At 31.3% G+C, this 18255-nt stretch overlaps 1 protein-coding gene across 1 annotated transcript; it reads right to left on the bottom strand.

The window, feature by feature from the left end:
* Window positions 1-2994: 2994 nt before the first annotated feature.
* Window positions 2995-17006, bottom strand: LOC111623361 (baculoviral IAP repeat-containing protein 5-like). Its single transcript, XM_023365910.1, has 4 exons — window positions 16801-17006; window positions 13033-13142; window positions 3187-3304; window positions 2995-3118 (listed from the first exon to the last, which is right to left on the bottom strand). Exons 1-4 carry the CDS (start codon window positions 16936-16938, stop codon window positions 3020-3022), a joined length of 465 nt encoding a protein of 154 aa, XP_023221678.1. The 5' UTR covers window positions 16939-17006; the 3' UTR covers window positions 2995-3019.
* Between the last annotated feature and the right edge of the window lie 1249 nt (window positions 17007-18255).

Raw genomic sequence — 18255 nt, 5'->3', positions numbered from 1 at the left:
AATTAATAATTAAAAAACTGCATAATACAGGTTTAGTTTCTCCACAGTAGGTATTGTAGGTTGTGGTTGTGTTTTTCAGCTTGATTGATTTTGTGTGATAAAGAGTACATTCTAGTATGCATTGGTGAATTATGACGTACTAAACTGTGTTCTATTTACAAAGTTCATTGGTGCAGCAGCCAATGCAATTGGGCTGTGGATACAGTGAGCTCTGACAAAGCAATATGACTGCCTCCACAGTTATATTATTAACACCATCTTAACATTATTATTATTATTTTTTTGGATATTTTATATTTTTGGTATTAACCCAAAGTTATTTTGACAAAGTAAATCTGCAAATGCCAATATAGTGCCATTTACTTCTGCTGTCTTGTTAGGTTACAGGATGTTTTGGTAAAAGCTTATTAAACTATTCACCAGTGCATCAGTAGTGGCCAAGAACGACACATACCTGTTGTTTTTCACTATTACACAGCTACACATAGGCAGTTTAATTGCACGTGCATGGTTTTTTGGTTTGGTATAACCTACAATACCAACTGCAACTTTAAAAACACTCTGCATTTAGCAATAGTAATGACAACAATGATTATACAAAGATCTTTGTATTAGTTTCAGTTATAAATGGTTCTGACATCATAATAGTGCTTTGTTACTATATAAAAATTATTTGTATCAACAATTTCAAATAAGATATAGTTTATTTTGCATTTCTAAATAATTTATAATTTATTCACTTAATCTAATTATGTAAAATAAAATTATTTTAACAGCAATTTGAAAAAATTGTAGTCCTATAAATTCCCAATGTCGTCCATCTGTCCTTCCTTCATCTTGAGAATGGAGTTAGATAGACGAAAGTTGGAAACAGATATGGAAAGCTTAGGGGCAGGAGCCCCAATTAACTATATACAAACTTCCAGTACAAACCAAAAGTCACATTATTTCAATTCAAATTTCCACCTGAAAGGAGTTAGATGACAGGCTATTCTAACAGGAAAAGTATGATGTACAAGGGCAAGACACTAATAATTTGTGGTAGAGAGTATATATTTTAAGTTAAACAAATTAAAAATTACAACCTGGTATTGTGACAATGTCACAATAAATAATTGCTCATTTTATAATTAAATTCTTCACAGGTCTGTATTCTAGGATTCATTATGTAAAAAAAAATCTACCTGAACAGGATATTTGTGTAGTTTATAGAATAATCACATAATAATAAAAAAACAGCTGTTTTTCTGCATTCTGTATTACACAGTTACATTAAAAACACATTTAAATATACAGGGTGATTCATTTTGGACTGAACATTTACTTTGTTCGACACTTCTCTATCACACAGTTATATTTGAATGTAATGTAAAACACCTTAGTTGACTGCTTTGTCACAAAGAATTATCTTGTTTGTTTTTTGTGCTCATCTTTTCTAAAATGAAAAGATGATCACAAAATAGACCTTCTGTTATGCAAATATTGACCCTTAATTTTCCAACCTTCTTCATTTCATTATCTTTTGTCCTTTCCCCACATTTGGGTCTATAATCCTTTGAGTCCCAACTTACTTCAGCTTTATTTAGTATTCCTTCCAGTGTTACAAGATTTAACTACCCTTTTTATTAGTTTGGCATAAAAAATATCATTGGTGCATTGGCTACTTTTTGGGCTACATATTATTTATACTAGAATACTAGTTGAATAAAAATGCACTTTAAAATGGTGTTTCATTGTTTTTTATTAATCAGAGACCCAAATAAAACAAATATTTGTGTTTTTCAAATAAATTTTTGTTTGTCTCCTTCATAATAAATTAATTTATCTATATCGAAGTAAAAATCGAAAGCATCTGTAGAAGTAATTTTTTAAAATATCCTTTTTTGTGATAAAGTTTTAATACTTATTACTATAATCTACATATGTTAATCCTTAAATATACAAGTATATTTAAGGATTGGGCCGCAAGGTATATTATATATACTTGCAAAACTCCATGACTTCTTCCTATGCCTAGAGAAACAAAAATGTTGGACACCCCTTTACAGTAATAGTTCTCGACCTTTTTTTGAGTTATTGGCACACCCAACAAGCCAGTGCTTCAAAAATTGCTTCATGCTCTTACACAAAACAATTTTTGAAGCACTTATATGAAATGCTATTTTAAGGATCTGCAGTTTTTATTTTTAAAAATAAATTAATAATAATAAAAAATACATAAAGAATTAGCATTTTTAAACAATTTTTTAAAATTTTGTAGCAATGACATCTTAATGCAGATTGTCCACAAGTCAGATGATTAGATCAAACTCAAAGTCAAATGTCTCAATACTCCAACACACAACTAACTAACTATATTTTTGGGATCCATCTATGAAATAGAAAGCTTATCATAGCTATCATTAGAACAGAAATGTAATTTTGATGTTACTTTATTTGTTACAGCAGAATGACCGGGTAGGTTGCAGCCTACCACTCTGGGGGACTCAAGATCGAATCCAGACGGGTCAAAAAAATCCCAGAAATTTTTCAGTAGGGATCCATGTAGATAAGTCGGGGCCCCATCCCTTGCCATAATTGCTGCCCCGATAACAGGATTCCTAAGAAGGCCCTCTTAGTCTATTTTAACTGTAAATGTACCCAATTACTTAATAACTTTAGCACAAAGTATTCAGAAATGTTAGAAAATATTAATAACTCTTAGTTTTAGAGATATTCACTTGATGAATTTTCAGTGATTATTCATTTGAAAACGTGCTGTGGTATTTGTTAATGCCAACCGAATACATAATACGGGACTTGGGGCAGTTTCGATTATGCTCTTTACAATTCTAAATAATCAATTGTTATTTAATGAATAACAATTGATGTCAAAAATGTTTAAATGGAAACAAACAGAAAATTATTTTCAATGAATAAAAAATTTTTTAATCATTTCAAAGTTACTATGCAACACAAAATATTTAATATAAAAGTTTTATATCTGAATTGATGTTATAAAAAAAAAAAAAAAAACAAATTAAGCCAAACATTGTTCAAGCAAAATTTCCTTCAACTTTTCTTTGGCCTTTTCACCTTGTTCTCTAAATTCTTTGATTCGTAATTCTGCTAACTTTTTCTGAAAAACATAAAATAATTATATTATTATATTATATATAAAATAGGTTTTTTAAAGCATGTACTCACTAATTTATTAATATGCCTTTCACATTCCAATTTTAAAAAATTTTCGATGGTGAGTTCGGCTTCTTTCTGATGAATTTTGACAAACAGACAGTTTGACGAGTGTGATTCATGTTCTTTCCTATTAAAATAAACATTTACTATATAATAAATAATTACAAAAGACAGATTATTAATTACTCCTTATTTTAAATAAATAATTAAGAAACAGAACTGTATTAACAGCTGATAAGAACTACTTATTGTAATATAAAACATGATTATAAATTAGAATTTGGATTTTTCTCTTATGAAACTCATACCCTTAATTTTTATCACATTAGAGATGCACTGAGGATACCAACATGTGGTATGAATAAGATGAATAAAACTGTTTGTTTATCTGTATACGACAATGCAACATGTGAACAATCTGCCAAGGGAATGCCTCTTGGGAAGTCTTTCCAAAGGAAACTGACCCCTATTTAGGTGTTATAAATGTGAAAAAACGTGGAAAATTCTACATGCCCAACCCATTGGCAAGATGCAAACCCTCAACCATTACCAGTGTTTGGTGGTTTTATCTGCTTAGCCACTGGTGGGCATGAATAAAACAGAGTTCAAGACCAGGAGAATATGCATTGAGCACTAACATTTGCTTTGAGTATACACACAGATTGGTATAAATAAAAAGTCCAGAGTTTATTCATCCCTACGTCAAACATCAACTAATCCACCCTTCAGTATCATTGATACCAGCATTCCCCTTTCATTTGACATATTCATCACCTTAAACAGATGGTTTCATGATCAAAATGTGTGTGTAATCTATGGCTCTAATTCTTTTCGTCTGATGGTTCTTTTAATTTAATATTTTAAGACAAAGTTTGCCCAAAATAGGACAACCATTTATTATCCGGTGACTGACCTTCCTTTTTAGGCTATTAGCTGCCAAAAAATGCTAAAAAGTCCTTAAAAAGCACAAAAGTTTTCCAATTAAAAATTATAAAATTTTTCTAAAATAGGAACTGGTAACATACTAACGTCTTCTTGATCCATCTAACCTTCTTGGGGTGTTTCAGCATTTTATCCAATAAAAGTAAGTGCTCTAGTTACATATCAAAAGTGATATTTCTCTTGCCGGATAGCTTTAGCTTCTTCTGTCAAGTCACTCAGTTGCTGGAAAGTTTATCCACATATTTCTCTTCTCAGTAATTTTTGATTATCATGTTGGCAATTGTTTTTGAAACTGTGCATTGATCAAAGCCTATCATCAGCAGTATGGATCTGAAAATCTGGATAAATGGTTCTAGAACATTGCTCATTCAAAAGCCACCCATCATATTTTCTACTTTTCTCCCAAGAAATGATTAGCCACTCAATACTTATCTGCTGAATACTCATAGTCAATTCCAGTCCTTTTCATCAACATTAGGACACACTTTACATAACTTTATTTTTCTTTTATATTTGTTTGCTTGGTCATTATCATTGTATACCCGACAAAGCTGAATTTACTGATGATGGGACTTCAAATTACAAAATTACAAAAAGTATAAGCTCACTCACACCAATATGTAAGTTTTTATTCGTATCATATTTAAGTAAAACTGTCCCAGGTTTTACTTAAATAAGATATAGTTTGAAAAGTCAAACTTTAAACTCAGAATTTTTATTAATATGTATCTGAGCATAAATTCCATATTTCCATTAATTTATACTCTATTTTAGTCATGCCACTTAATGTGGATAAAGAATGGAGAATGGCATCCTGACTCAAACCCAATCACAAGCTATCTGACCCAATCACAAGCTATCTGCATTACAGTAAAGAAGCAAAGTTTATTCTCAACATGAATGTACTCAATAATAAACTCTGCCCTTCTCCCTCCTGGTTAGCTTTCTTAGTATATTCATGGAAGGGTTACATGTGAATGGAGCAGAACTATCCATAATAAGCTTGAATGATGTGGTGGATAAAACATAAAATTTTTTTTTCAAAAGAATTAATGAAAGCAGCAATTTATAAAAAAAACTGAAGGGTATTAATTTTAAATTTCTTTAAGTAAGAGTGTATAAATGACAAACAAACAGCAGAATTCCTTTATCAAACTATTAAAGCTAGTTAATTACAGTCGACCCCCCTATAATTACGGTCCCTATAAAACTACGAAAAAATTGCTACCGGTATCCGTAAAAAATAGTAAAAGTTCCCTATAAACACCTCAAACGTCATCGGGCAGCCGNAATTGATATGAAATATTCATTCGACAAATTCCTGAGATTGGTCGAACGTTTATACGAAGACGAAATAAAACAACTCGAAACGACTTTAAGAAGTGTTGAACAGATCTGAACTATTTGTTCATTCATGTGAAGAATTTGCGTTATTTTTCTATATTTTAATATTCATTTAGTTTGTTGTTTAAATGATAAATAAAGAAATAAAAACAGTCTATAAAACAAAAATTTATCTAAACCGTGTACTACATTATATTGTTATTGATATATCAGTTATATTGTGATGATATCAAGAAGAAAAAAAAAAGCTGACGGCAAGCTGAACAATGTAATAATGTGTGTCAATCTTAAATCTAGAGTATTAGATTTAGTGGATCTGTACATAAATTTTTCATTTTCAATGAGAAAAAAAAAGATATATTAGAAGGTGTGTATGTAGTACACAGGATCTGTTGTCTGTAGAATCAGAGAGAGAAAATTTTTTGGCACAGATACTATTTCCGCGTACAACACATTTTATGTTATTTTTCGACATTGTTTATCAAATCATTTGTAAATCAATTAAGAATGAACAATTAAAAAAGTAACAAACTCCATGCTAACAGAATTTTTCAAGTAATTGTAGCCAAAGGGGGTAAAACCAAATATTAAGTGTTTAAAATATATTTAAAACTTTTATGTAATTTTAAAAAGTGTACCTATACTTTGCTAACAAGTATAAAGTGATAACTTTTAATATATTATCATTAAAAGATAAAGAGCTTGAAAATTATATTTTTGTAATTGTCTCAAAACATATCAAACTGTTTTCTAATAAAAAAATTAAATAAATTTTGAAAAATCACAAAATTTGTGGTATACTTTTGTAACAGACTGTATATCTGGGAGGCAAGATGGCATTCACGTACCTTGTCATAATACTGTAGAAGTAAAGTTGTTCTTTCCCGGCATCTTCTACCGTCGACGGTGTTATACGTCCGTAAATTTTCAGATATACTTTTCCTAGCACCTTTTGGATTTTCATACACATAGGGATTTACAGCCACTACTTCTCTCAACAGAAGTATGTCGTGATAACAAGAAAAACGCATTTGAACTTTCCTAATGTTTCTCGGAGGAAACACAACACTAATTATAGTAAAAAAAAAATTATTATTTAGTGTTATTAAACATCATATAAATACTTTTAAATAGTTTAATTTGTTTATTTACCTTTCCTGGTAACCCTCCGTGCAAAATGCTTCCGCCATTTTTTTCAACTTATTTCCCGTGAGTCAATGCGCGATGTTCACTGAGTCATGTGATGTTATGAACGGGTTCCTCAACGATTTTTACTTGGACTTGAAACATGTAACGTGTACTTCTGCTACCCGTACATGTTTAATGTTTGAACTTGTGCCTCAACCTCTCTATTAACTAAATTCCTGCAGCTAATTATAAATTTATTCACAAAGCAGAAAATTTCTATCATCTATTAAGAATTTGATTATTGTGTGAGATATCCTAATTAATAATTTATTTAATATGGTCGTGAAAATAATTTCATTGATAATTAATGTGTAAAACTTTTTGATTTATGTATTTTTATATATATATAATAATTTAATAAGAATAAAACTTTATCTTTAAGAATACTTTGGATTTTTCTAAAAGTTATGATTATTTATAGATATTTCAAAATCATGTTATTACATCTGTATTACAAATGTGATAATAAATGTTTAAAACCATATTACAAATACATGGTGTTTTTTTTTAAACTGATGGTACTTAGAGACATCTGTAGAGCAATCTAACAGCCGGATTGTCACCAAATTTGGGATAGTGACTAAGGACGACATGGGAAAGAGATTCCGTGAAGAAAAAAATAGTACCACCTAAATTCGCTGTTGTAGCGAAACAGCTAAGAATTTGCATAAAACCCAGCTGCAATTAACAAACATACAAATGAATCAGACAGAGGTTTCAGTGCAATAACGAAAGTTTAATTAATCAGCAAATAACCTTTTCCCTTCTTCAATGTGACCACCGTCCTGCTGGACAACACATTGCATCCTGAACACTGTTCTCTATGGCTGAACATAACATGTCTTCAAGAATGTTCATTACAGTTCGAGAAATGTTGTCCTTCAAGGTCATCAAGTTGGGGACATCACCAAGATAGACCTTGGACTTTAAGTAACCCCACAGGAAAAAGTCACATGGGGTTAGATCTGGGGGTTAGAACCTTCAACGAGTCAGTCGCAAAATCACTAACTGTCTGTGCAGACACCGGTTTCTGCCCTCTACCAGGACAAACTGCTAAGGATCCTGTCTCTTCAAATTTCTTTATCAAAGTCTTTCAATGCATTAATTGATAGAGGACCTCTGCACAGGTTGTTACGGGTTCTAGACTCACAAAGAGCGCTCGATTGATTAAGATAATAAAGTTTCACAAGCAACACATGCTGAGATAATGAAAGATGCATGTTGAACTCTGCTGACGAACAGAATGCATTTCGGACTTTTGTCCTTGTCTTTTAAGTTCAAATTAGGTGGCACTGCTGTTGACCATGTCATTGTGAATTTGGATTTTGAAGTGTTACCAGCATGTTATGCAAATTCTTAGCTGTTTCACTACAGTAGTGCCAAATCCACTTCTACCGGCAAATTTTTTTTTCTTCGCGGAATCTCTTTCCCATGTCGTCCTTAGTCACTATCTCAAATTTGGTGACAATCCGGCTGTTAGCTTGCTCTACAGATGTCTCTGAGTACCGTCAGTTTTAAAAAAACACCCTGTATTTAAAAAGCTTTTTACATCCAGGTTTTGGATTAAGTGCTATTTTGATGTGTGTCTATGTTGATGGATTGAAGATTATAAGAAGCATTAAAATCTAACAATAAAATTTTTCTATCAATACTTACTTTAATCTCATAAAATAAGCATGTTAGTATTGATAATAATATGGGGCCTGAAATTCATGAAGTTATTGTTAAATAAGAAATATTTTGAATTTTTCAAAAAAAGTTTCTACTACTACTAGAGCTTTGTTAACACAATATTGCCATATTTATTGAGTATGACAATAACATTTTCTTCGACTCCTGAGATCACTATTATTATATGAGTTGAAGCTTCTTTCAGCTTTAAGTCATATAATCAATTTTCTTACTGTTGTTAAAATTAGGAAGGAATTAGAAATTTGTAAGTAATATAATAATTAACCCTTTGGTGGGCATGCCTTTTAGAGTTTCATGAGAGGGCATGTTATGGCTATTACACTGCACGTGTAATATGATTTCATATCCTCCAATATTTAATATATATTTTGAAAATAAAAATAATATAACAAAGGAAATTATTCTTAGAAGATTTTATTGAACAAATGCAGTTAAAAATTGATAACTCCACTTCCATCTGTTGCTCATCTTCAGACATGGCACATTTAGTGATTACATGACTGTTTCTTGCAGACATTTTTACCACATTCTTGAATAGATGAATTTAGTACTATTATTTTTATCTTCAATAAAAGAAGTTATCTGTTTAATTAACCAATTGTTTGCAGTCACCATCCTGATTATCTTCTGTAATAGGGGTTGCAAACCAGGGTCCAGATTAAGATTTTAGAGGGTTTAGATAGTGGGAACACATCTATATGTTAATCTATCTATAACATCCTCAGAAACAGAAAGGACGACACTGACATGCTTAGGGTACCAGGAGTTTATAAGATTCCATTGAGAGACAATAGATTGGAATGCAATCTTGAGTACATCAGCACCACCATGTGATCATTCAAAGTAAGGCTTGTGGAACACAAATATGATATCAATAACACTGCCATAGCCAGGTAGCCACAGACAACGACTTTCAAGCCTATCTAGACAAAGCTTCAATTATATGACGATCTAAGCATAATGACCAAATCAAGACACTGGAAGCTCTCGAGATATTTAAATCAGAAAAGAGAAACCATTGCATTAATTTCAAGGAAGAAAGGCAATTATCATATGCGTGGAAATCTTTATACCTAGAGGAACAGTCAATTTAAAACTTATTTTAAAAATTTAAAAGATTCTTATTAGTAGTTTTTCAAATAATCTTAAGAACGTTCTATTTCCGCATTCCATTTGAAAACATTTTAACCTGAAGATCTCCTGTGCAGATCAAAAATGTTTGTTTGCATTAAAATATCCTGGAATTTTTTAAGGTTCAGAGATGTGCTGCTTTTTAATGAAAATAATTAAAAGTATTTCTCCCTTTACTATAAATGAATTTATTTTTAATGCAGAATAGAGAAATAAGATTCTTGCTCTGTAGAAGTTAATGTTTTATACATAATTTAAAGTCAATATTTTGTTTCTACAATTAGTATATTTACTTTACATATAATGTGTTAATGTCACTATCAGTGATTGTATTTTCTTTTATATAAAAATTAAGCAGTTAATGATATCAGAATTTAACAAGCAAAAGAATTTTCATCTATGATTCTTATATATTACCATCTTTCATTTTTCAAAGTGTATTATATTAAACTTCTTTCAAATATAACGTTTTGAATTCATCTAATCAATATTTTAAAATTAAAAAAAAAAATTTTTTTTAAATAAATAAAAATATTCCATTTTAATTTATATATAATTATATTTTAGGCTTGGATTGGAAGCAAAGCTTTTAGCACAAATAATTAATTCTAGTTCTGGTAGATGTTGGTCTAGTGAAGTATATAACCCTGTCCCTGGAGTAATAGAAACAGTTCCTTCTAGTAATAATTATGAAGGAGGCTTTAGTACATCACTTATGACAAAGGTAAGCAAATTTTTTAAAAATTTAGAAAGAAAACAAAATTTATATAATGTATACAACTTTCATTTGTGTACATAATAAACTTAATGCTGTTTAATGTTTTATGTTTCAAGTAATAATAATAATTTATAAACAAAATAGTTAAATATTGATAATATTGTGTATCAGAGAATGTGTCAAATAGATAACATAAATCAGGGTATATCAAACCTTGCAGATTTATAGAATAAATGAAATAAAATAGTAGTACAGTAGAGTTCCACAAACTCCACTTAATGTTGACTGAGAAGATAAGTTTTATAGGTAGTGATGATGTTAGTCTAAATAGCTGAATTTTCATGAAGATATTATATGTTCAAATTTATATACCTACATACCAATATTGACTATTAATACTTGTACTTAAATTTTAATTAAAAAACTATTGGCTCTTCAGTGGCTATATTTGAGTTAATGACATTTGCATCGTGGCAGTGCACTCTGGGAAAGGGGTTATATTTTTTGTTAACACCAGGAATCAATGCCATTGTTGAGTATTGCCAGTGAAGAATGATAACTTATTTGATCCTACTGTTAATCGAATTTTTACCTCTAACTTATGTGTGTGTGTTTTTTTTTTTTTTTTCTTTTTGTTGTGAAGACATAATGAGTTTTATGGAATGTTTCATTGTTGAGTCAAATTTCTGGGACTGTACTGTAATTGATAATTTTTAAAATTATTATTGGGCACATTGCCTGGTAAAGTGGCTTTAATACAGCTAGATAAGCAAGTCAATGACATAGCTTGTTGTATTTGATATGGACTATATATGAAAAGAATATTCATCACAAATAGCATGTTGTGATAAATATTTTTTTCATAAGATATAATTTAATTAAAATGTCAAGTTATCCTGATTATTTTTGCATATAAAATGTGACATCTTTTGTTAATGAGATATTGTACAGCATATATATAAATACTTGATTTACACATAATATCTGATGTGTTAAAAAATGTTAGGGAAAAATTATTATGGAACATTGTAAAAAAAACTGTAGATAGAATGCACAACAAGATGTCTAACAGGGTTGCCTGTGGTAATTGTAAATTCTCTCTAACATTGTTTAGCACAATTTGAAAATCTGGTGCAGACTCTTTAAAAGTACAGGAGGTTTATTTATGAAGGTTGTCTTTATAGTTCTATGCTTATATTTAAGACTTTAGTTTGTTTATTAAAAACAAGATGTCCATTTTATNGAGCTGTTCCGCGACGAAAACAATGTTGAGCAATGGCAATGTCGAATGGTGACACTCGGTAAGTAATCCTACAATTTTTTGTTTATAGCGTAGTTTATACGGATTATTCCCAAAAAATATATACGTATTTTGGAAATGTTGAGTCGGATTAGTCTAGAATCGATTAATTTTATGGAAGAAAATCTTTCAAACAGCCGTAGTCCGTAAACTTGACACGTGTCGGGTTGTGATTGGAAGGATTCGTAAGATTTCGGATTCCTAGAGAATGGAACGTATCTCTATCTTATAGGGGGGTCGACTGTATTAAGCAGTTTGGCAGATGGCAGACTCGAGTTTTCATCATTTTTTTTTAAACTCTTTGTCCCATGGAGGCTAAGAAAGCCTCCTTTAGAAGGCTCATTATTGGTTTGGCCAGGACCAAAATGGGATAAGGGGTGGTGAGGGACTGGGCCCGACATATCTGGACAGACCACACCCAAAAAACTCCTGGGATTTTTTGATGCATCCAGATTTGATTTCCAGGTTTCCCAGTGATAGGATGCCAACTTAAGCATTCAGCCATCAATTAAATACAATGATTAGAAATTAATTAATTTTAGAATATTCTGGAAGAAAAGATTGGATTGAAGCAGTCTTGAACCCAAACTGCTCAGTAATTATTTAGCTTTAATAGCTTGATAAAAGAATCTGGCTGTTTGTTTAATATTTGTAGTAATTATTGGGTTAGATGTATTTATTATATCTAAGAGTTTATAAAATTTTAACTGTTTCCAAATAATTTTAAGTGTTTTAATTCTTTTTGATTACATCTTAAGGAATAGTAAATTACTGCATATGTATATAACTTAAAAACATAAAAACACAACTATCACTAGAAACATATTAATGCATTAAAGCTAGGTTCACCTTGGCTTACAAACTGTCAGTTCCTTCCCTTTCAGCAACTATTTGACCAATCATCTTCTCACACAGTTTATCTTGTACTAATAATGCAAACATCATTTTGCTTTGACTAGTATCTGTATTATTCCTAGCTTGACATGTGTTAAAAAATGTTAAAGCATTTCAGAATGAAAACTCGGATTTGTCAGGTTGCCAAATTTGTTTGTTCGGGTTCGGACTCCCCTTGTTGGTGACCTTTTTTTTTACCCTCTATTGTGTAACAAGTTTAGGTTCTTGTTAATTATCTAGTTATTTGTAGATCATAACGAAGATGGAAATGAATAATCCCCAATTGCAAGGGGAGAACCTTATCTGTCGTCTGTGACGTATTTGAAAGTTTAAAGTGACGCAAGAAAATTGAAGGGTCGAAAGGTCTAATTTCGACATCCCAGAAAGGGGAAACTGGAGGAAGAAGGGAAATAATGATTGAGAAAAAATAAATATAGAACTATACATACTTATGTATTTAAGAGTATATTAAATGTGTTGTCTTGATAAAAAAAAATTATCGATTCTTTACAATTCACAAAAGAGTAGGCTCTAATACGATTTTGTACTGTTAAGACATATTCATTACCAGTGAATGTCTTATGAGTATTTTCCTAACAATAAAAAAATTACTCTTTTAATTTGTTAAATTTAAAATTAAACTCACCAAGGATCATCATTGGCCTCCCAACCATCTAATTCTTTAAAGCAAACATAACAGCGCACTAGATCCGGTTCATCATCGGTCGGACAGTGATAAAATCCAGCTTCTGCCATCTGTTGTAAAAAGATTACAGGAATAAAGTTAGAGAAAAATAATTTTTTCCTAATATTTACTAAAGGAATTTGTTAAATATTTAGTTATAAATCTGGAAAAATAATGAAAATAAAACAATATTTAAGACTATATTTAGAAAATTTCATTCTCCTGCCATTAGTCTAAATATTCCAATTTCCTTTTGGGAAACATCAAAATTTATGATAGTCCTTATAGCCTACAGATTTATAGAGTTATAATGCAAATTTGCAGTGTTCCCAGAAGTCAAGATACATGTAATATAAGGTTTCTACAGATAATGGCAGGCCAAGATAATCTATGGGAGTATATGTTATCATGTGTGCCGAATCCAAATGTGACCATAAAGTCGATTTCAAAGGACATTTTTGAGGTAATTCATTTGTTTTACTGGTATTTTCACATTTACATATCAAACAAAAGCAGATTCTTACTAATTTTCGTATGGGTTGTACAGTTTTAAAGATATTTTTCGAATAACCTCAAAAATTCTCTTCAAGGTTAACTTTATGGCCACCGTTGTGTTTGGCATGCATTGTAACCAACTCCAATTGTTTATCTTGGCCCAACATCATTCATAGAGACCTTACATCACATGAATCCAGAGTTTTGGAACATCCTGTATAGATGCAATGATATAAGGTTTTACTCATTATAAGCATGCCGTTAAACTCCCAAAAAACAGGTTTTGTCGATCTACATTTACAAATTTTAATTGATGAAAATATAATTCACACACTATTTTATTTAATCACACTCCATTTAAAAATATATTTAATTAAAAGTTTCCTTACTTAAATGCAACATAGAAATTTATAATAAAGATCCTGCATTATCTTTGACAAAAAATAAATAAAAAATGAGTATAAGAACTTTGAATGAATAATCAAGTCATAAATATTAAGATACAAATGTACCATAAGTAGTTAAACTTGTTATAATAACCATACTTAAAACTGTTTAATGGTATTTATGTGGGGGATCAATAAATAACTTTTGATGGTCTGGTACAATAACAAGAAGTTATTTGCTAGAATATGAGATACAGAAAATGATAATCCCATTTATCCTCTACTTTTCAACATAATCGTCACCTCTATCCAAACATTTGTTCCACTGGTGTACTGGCACCTAAAATTTTTTTGTGAAGAAGATTGTATCAAGAGCTTGCAAAATTCACTGCACCTCACTCTCGACATCACTCGTTCTGAAAGCTCTCCCTTGCAGTTTCTTCTTCACTATAGGAAACAAATGAAAATCACTTTGCACCAGGTTGGGGATATAAGGCCAATGCTGCAATTGCTCCCAACACAATTGCTGAAGATATTTTATGTCCTTGGCAGTGTGCTGACACACCTGCACACTGATAACACTTTCACTCAAGAGATTTGGACACTTTTACTTAATGGTTGATTTCATCTTGTGAAAGGTTGCACAGATATTCCACAAGGAGAACTCCCTTGGAATCCCAGAAAACAGTCAAGAAGATATTTCCTGCAGAATTTGTTACTTTAAACCCTTTCAGAGAAACTTGTGCACCTCCTAGAGAAACTATAGTGTGGAGACTCTATAGATGCAACTTCTGATTTAGAGTTGAAGTGGTGGGCCCAGGTCTTGTCTCTTATCACTATCCAGTCCAGCATTTCCATCTTTCTGATAACAAATGAGGTGTTCCAAACACAATCCTATCTGATCATAACAATTCAGAGCTGTGAGCTGGCAAGACACCCACCTTTTAGCCACTTTTCTGTACCCTAATGTCCTATGAATGATGATGTGAAATGTGCCAAAGGAGATTCCCAACTGTTTGGCCACCTCCTGCACTTTGATCCTTTTGTTTTCTTCAATCAAACAATTCATATATTCAGCATTTTCTTTCTCATAAGACAGAATGCTGGCTTGCTGTTCATTGCACAAACTTGTTCACCCATTTGAGAACTCTCAACACCATTTCTGCATGGCCTGTTCAGACATTATGATTCTAATGTCTGAACGATATGTGTTTCTGAACAATATGTGATACTGAATTTAAAATCAAGTTCTTTTTTGATCTTGAAACTTCAACAGAGATCTTTATTTGTATAAAGATGTATATGAAGAACAGTAAAGTTACTAAGGTTAATACAACTATCCCACTAATACCTTTGGCACTTTTAAAGTTTGTACCTCTGATCCTACTAAAAATGCTACTGTATAATAAATTTTATTAGTAGTTCTGCCATATAATGTAACATTTAACTTTTTCCTCTTCCTCCTCCAACTTCCAAATCCCTTAAAAAATAGCTCAAAAAGGCATCAAAATGTTATTAACTAGTAATATTTACAAAATATTCAGAGTTGGTTTGATGCATCTCTCATGTAGAATAGTAATGATAATTGGCAGGCAAGAATCAAGTGTTGCCTGAAGGGGGCGGGAACCCCCTCAAATTAGCTGTGTCTTGTCCCTTTACACCAGGGGTGTCCAACCATTTTGTTTCTCTGGGCCACATTGGAAGAAGTCATTGAGTTTTGGGCCACAAGTATATTTTGGCCCAATCCTTAAATATATAAGTATATTTAAGGATTAACATGTCTAGATTATAGTAATAAGTATTAAAAGTTTACCACAAAAAAGAATATTTTTAAAAATTATTTCTACAGACACTTTCAATTTTTATTTAGAAATAGATAAATTCATTTATTATAAAGGAGACAAAAAAAATTTATTTGAAAAACACAAATATTTGTTTTATTTGGGTCTCTAATTAATAAAAACAACGAAACACCATTTTAAAGTGCATTTTTATTCAACTAATATATTTATAAATAATATGTAGCCCAAAAAGTAACCAATGTGCCAACTGATATTTTTTACATCAAACTAATAAAAGGTAGCCAAATTTGGTGCAAAATAGCCAAATCTTGCAACGCTGAAAGAAATACTAAATAAAGCCGGAGTTGAGACTCAAAGGATTATAGACCCAAATGAGGAGAAAGGAGAGAAAGGACAAAAGATAAAGAAGTGAGGAAGGTTGGAAAATTAAGGGTCCATATTTGCACAACAGAAGGTCTATTTAACCTTTCTCATTACTTTTTATCTTTAGGTCTTTCTCTCCTTTCCCCTCATTTGGGTCTATACTCCTTTGAGAGCCAACTCCATCTTCATTTAGTATACCTTCCTCAATCACACATTTCTATTTTTAAAATATTTCTTTTCCACTCAAAAATAAAATATGTATAAAGGTTTACGGCTTTGCAAAACTTCTTTTTTGAGTTTATACCGTTGAAATAAATAAACAAATAAATAATAAAAAAGTTGTCGGTTTTGTGTACATGTTTATTGGGCTGCATTCGAACTTGCCTTGGGTCACATGCGGCCCGCAGTTTGGACACCCCTGCTTTACACCATATCTGGTCTCATCTTTCATCTATCCTACTGCATTCTCGAGATTTAGGAAGGACAGACAGATAAACAGACAATATTGAGAATTTCATATCCATCACATTATAAACATTGAATAACGTTGCTGAGAGATGGATAAAATTTAAAGTTACGTTTAGATAAATAAACCTATATATTTATATACACACATATACCTAAAAGTAACTCCTACCGTATATCTGATTCACACGCGTAAACTAAATTATCATCATCATTACCTTTTCTGCTGTGCAGGCGCAACCACTTTTAAAACTCCAGTTTTTGAAAGATTTCAGCCGTTCTTCTTCTAAACAATGTTCGAAATCTAAATTTTTAATCAAAGCATCCTCTAAACACATCTCTTCCACTTCCGCCATTATTCAAATTCAAATTTTTAAATTACAACTGCCAAATGACCAAAATATTATTTTTCATAGCCAAATTAACATATTTTTATTTTTATTATCTACTTTTTAGAAATGTACGAATGAATGCGTATATTATTATTATAATTATTATTATAATAAAAATATTAATATTTATATAACTTTATAAATTATAAATATTTTAAGTTGCCTAATGGCGGCAACATTTTCATAAAAACCAATACGAACTAATTCGATTTATTACGTCGATGAATAAAATGTTTATTGTACATTATTTTTAAATGCGAATAATAGGCTTAACTCATAAAATTTCTACACCAAATGAACTTTAAACATAGGGTCTGTGATTGGTTTTGAGTCCGATTTAAGGACTAGCATGTAGCAAAATGGCGTCATATCCACACTGTATATAAACGGGTCGTTGCTAAATTCAGCAGCGCCACAAGAGGCTAAAAGCGAAATTCTTGCTACAGGGTGTACTGTACACGCGACACACATCCAACCTGTAGGCTAATTCCTCCCATACCTTAGTTAACCAGCATTGAAAAACTTTGCCATTTTCCATTAATCGAGACTAGGAATCCAGAAATGTAATGTGGGTCCATTTAAATGCGAAATTCAGCAACGAGTTGCTTAACTTTTCCGGCAACGTTTAAAACTGCGTGTATGGCGCCATCTGTTACGATATTTATTTAAAAACTTTTTACGTTTTTAATTATAAAATGGCAGAAAGCTAAATTTCGAAAGTAGGGATGGGTTTTATAAAAAAAAAAAAAAATTGTAAATGTTAATAACGAGTAAAATCATTAAGTACGACCCTACTCGAGATACGAAACACGACCCCTCCCCCTTTATCTCTCCATTCCCTTGACTTTAAACCATCAAAATTTAATAGAATCAATCTCACTAATAAACAAATCACCCCGCAAAATTTCAGAAATTTTTGACAAAAGGCACGGAAGTTATCAACTTTCTTCAATGAACACTGGCAAGAGAGTATATTTACACCTATTAACATTAAATAACTCGTCGAATGGCGAGATTATTGCAAACTGTACGGACGCCATGTTGTTTCGTCACCGCTGTAGCATTTGATGTTGTAAAATTATTACTCGGATGCCTGAAGCTTCCGCACCGCCGAATTTAGCAACGAACGGAAAGTGCGCGTTACGTTAGTTGTTTTAATACAACTGGTTAAGCAAGCAATGCCATGCCCCGTTTCAAACGAAACAATCCATGTCATTGGTATGCTTCTGCGGCTGTATTAAAGCAGCTTTATCAAGAAATGCGTCCTACGATTCAACGTAG

The sequence above is a fragment of the Centruroides sculpturatus genome, unplaced genomic scaffold, assembly GCF_000671375.1.
Source record: "Centruroides sculpturatus isolate CEXI.00-Female unplaced genomic scaffold, Cexi_2.0 scaffold220, whole genome shotgun sequence".
NCBI classification, from domain to species: domain Eukaryota; kingdom Metazoa; phylum Arthropoda; class Arachnida; order Scorpiones; family Buthidae; genus Centruroides; species Centruroides sculpturatus.
The sequence above is the reverse complement of the archived record's forward strand: the minus strand, read 5'-3'. Positions and strand labels throughout refer to the sequence as shown.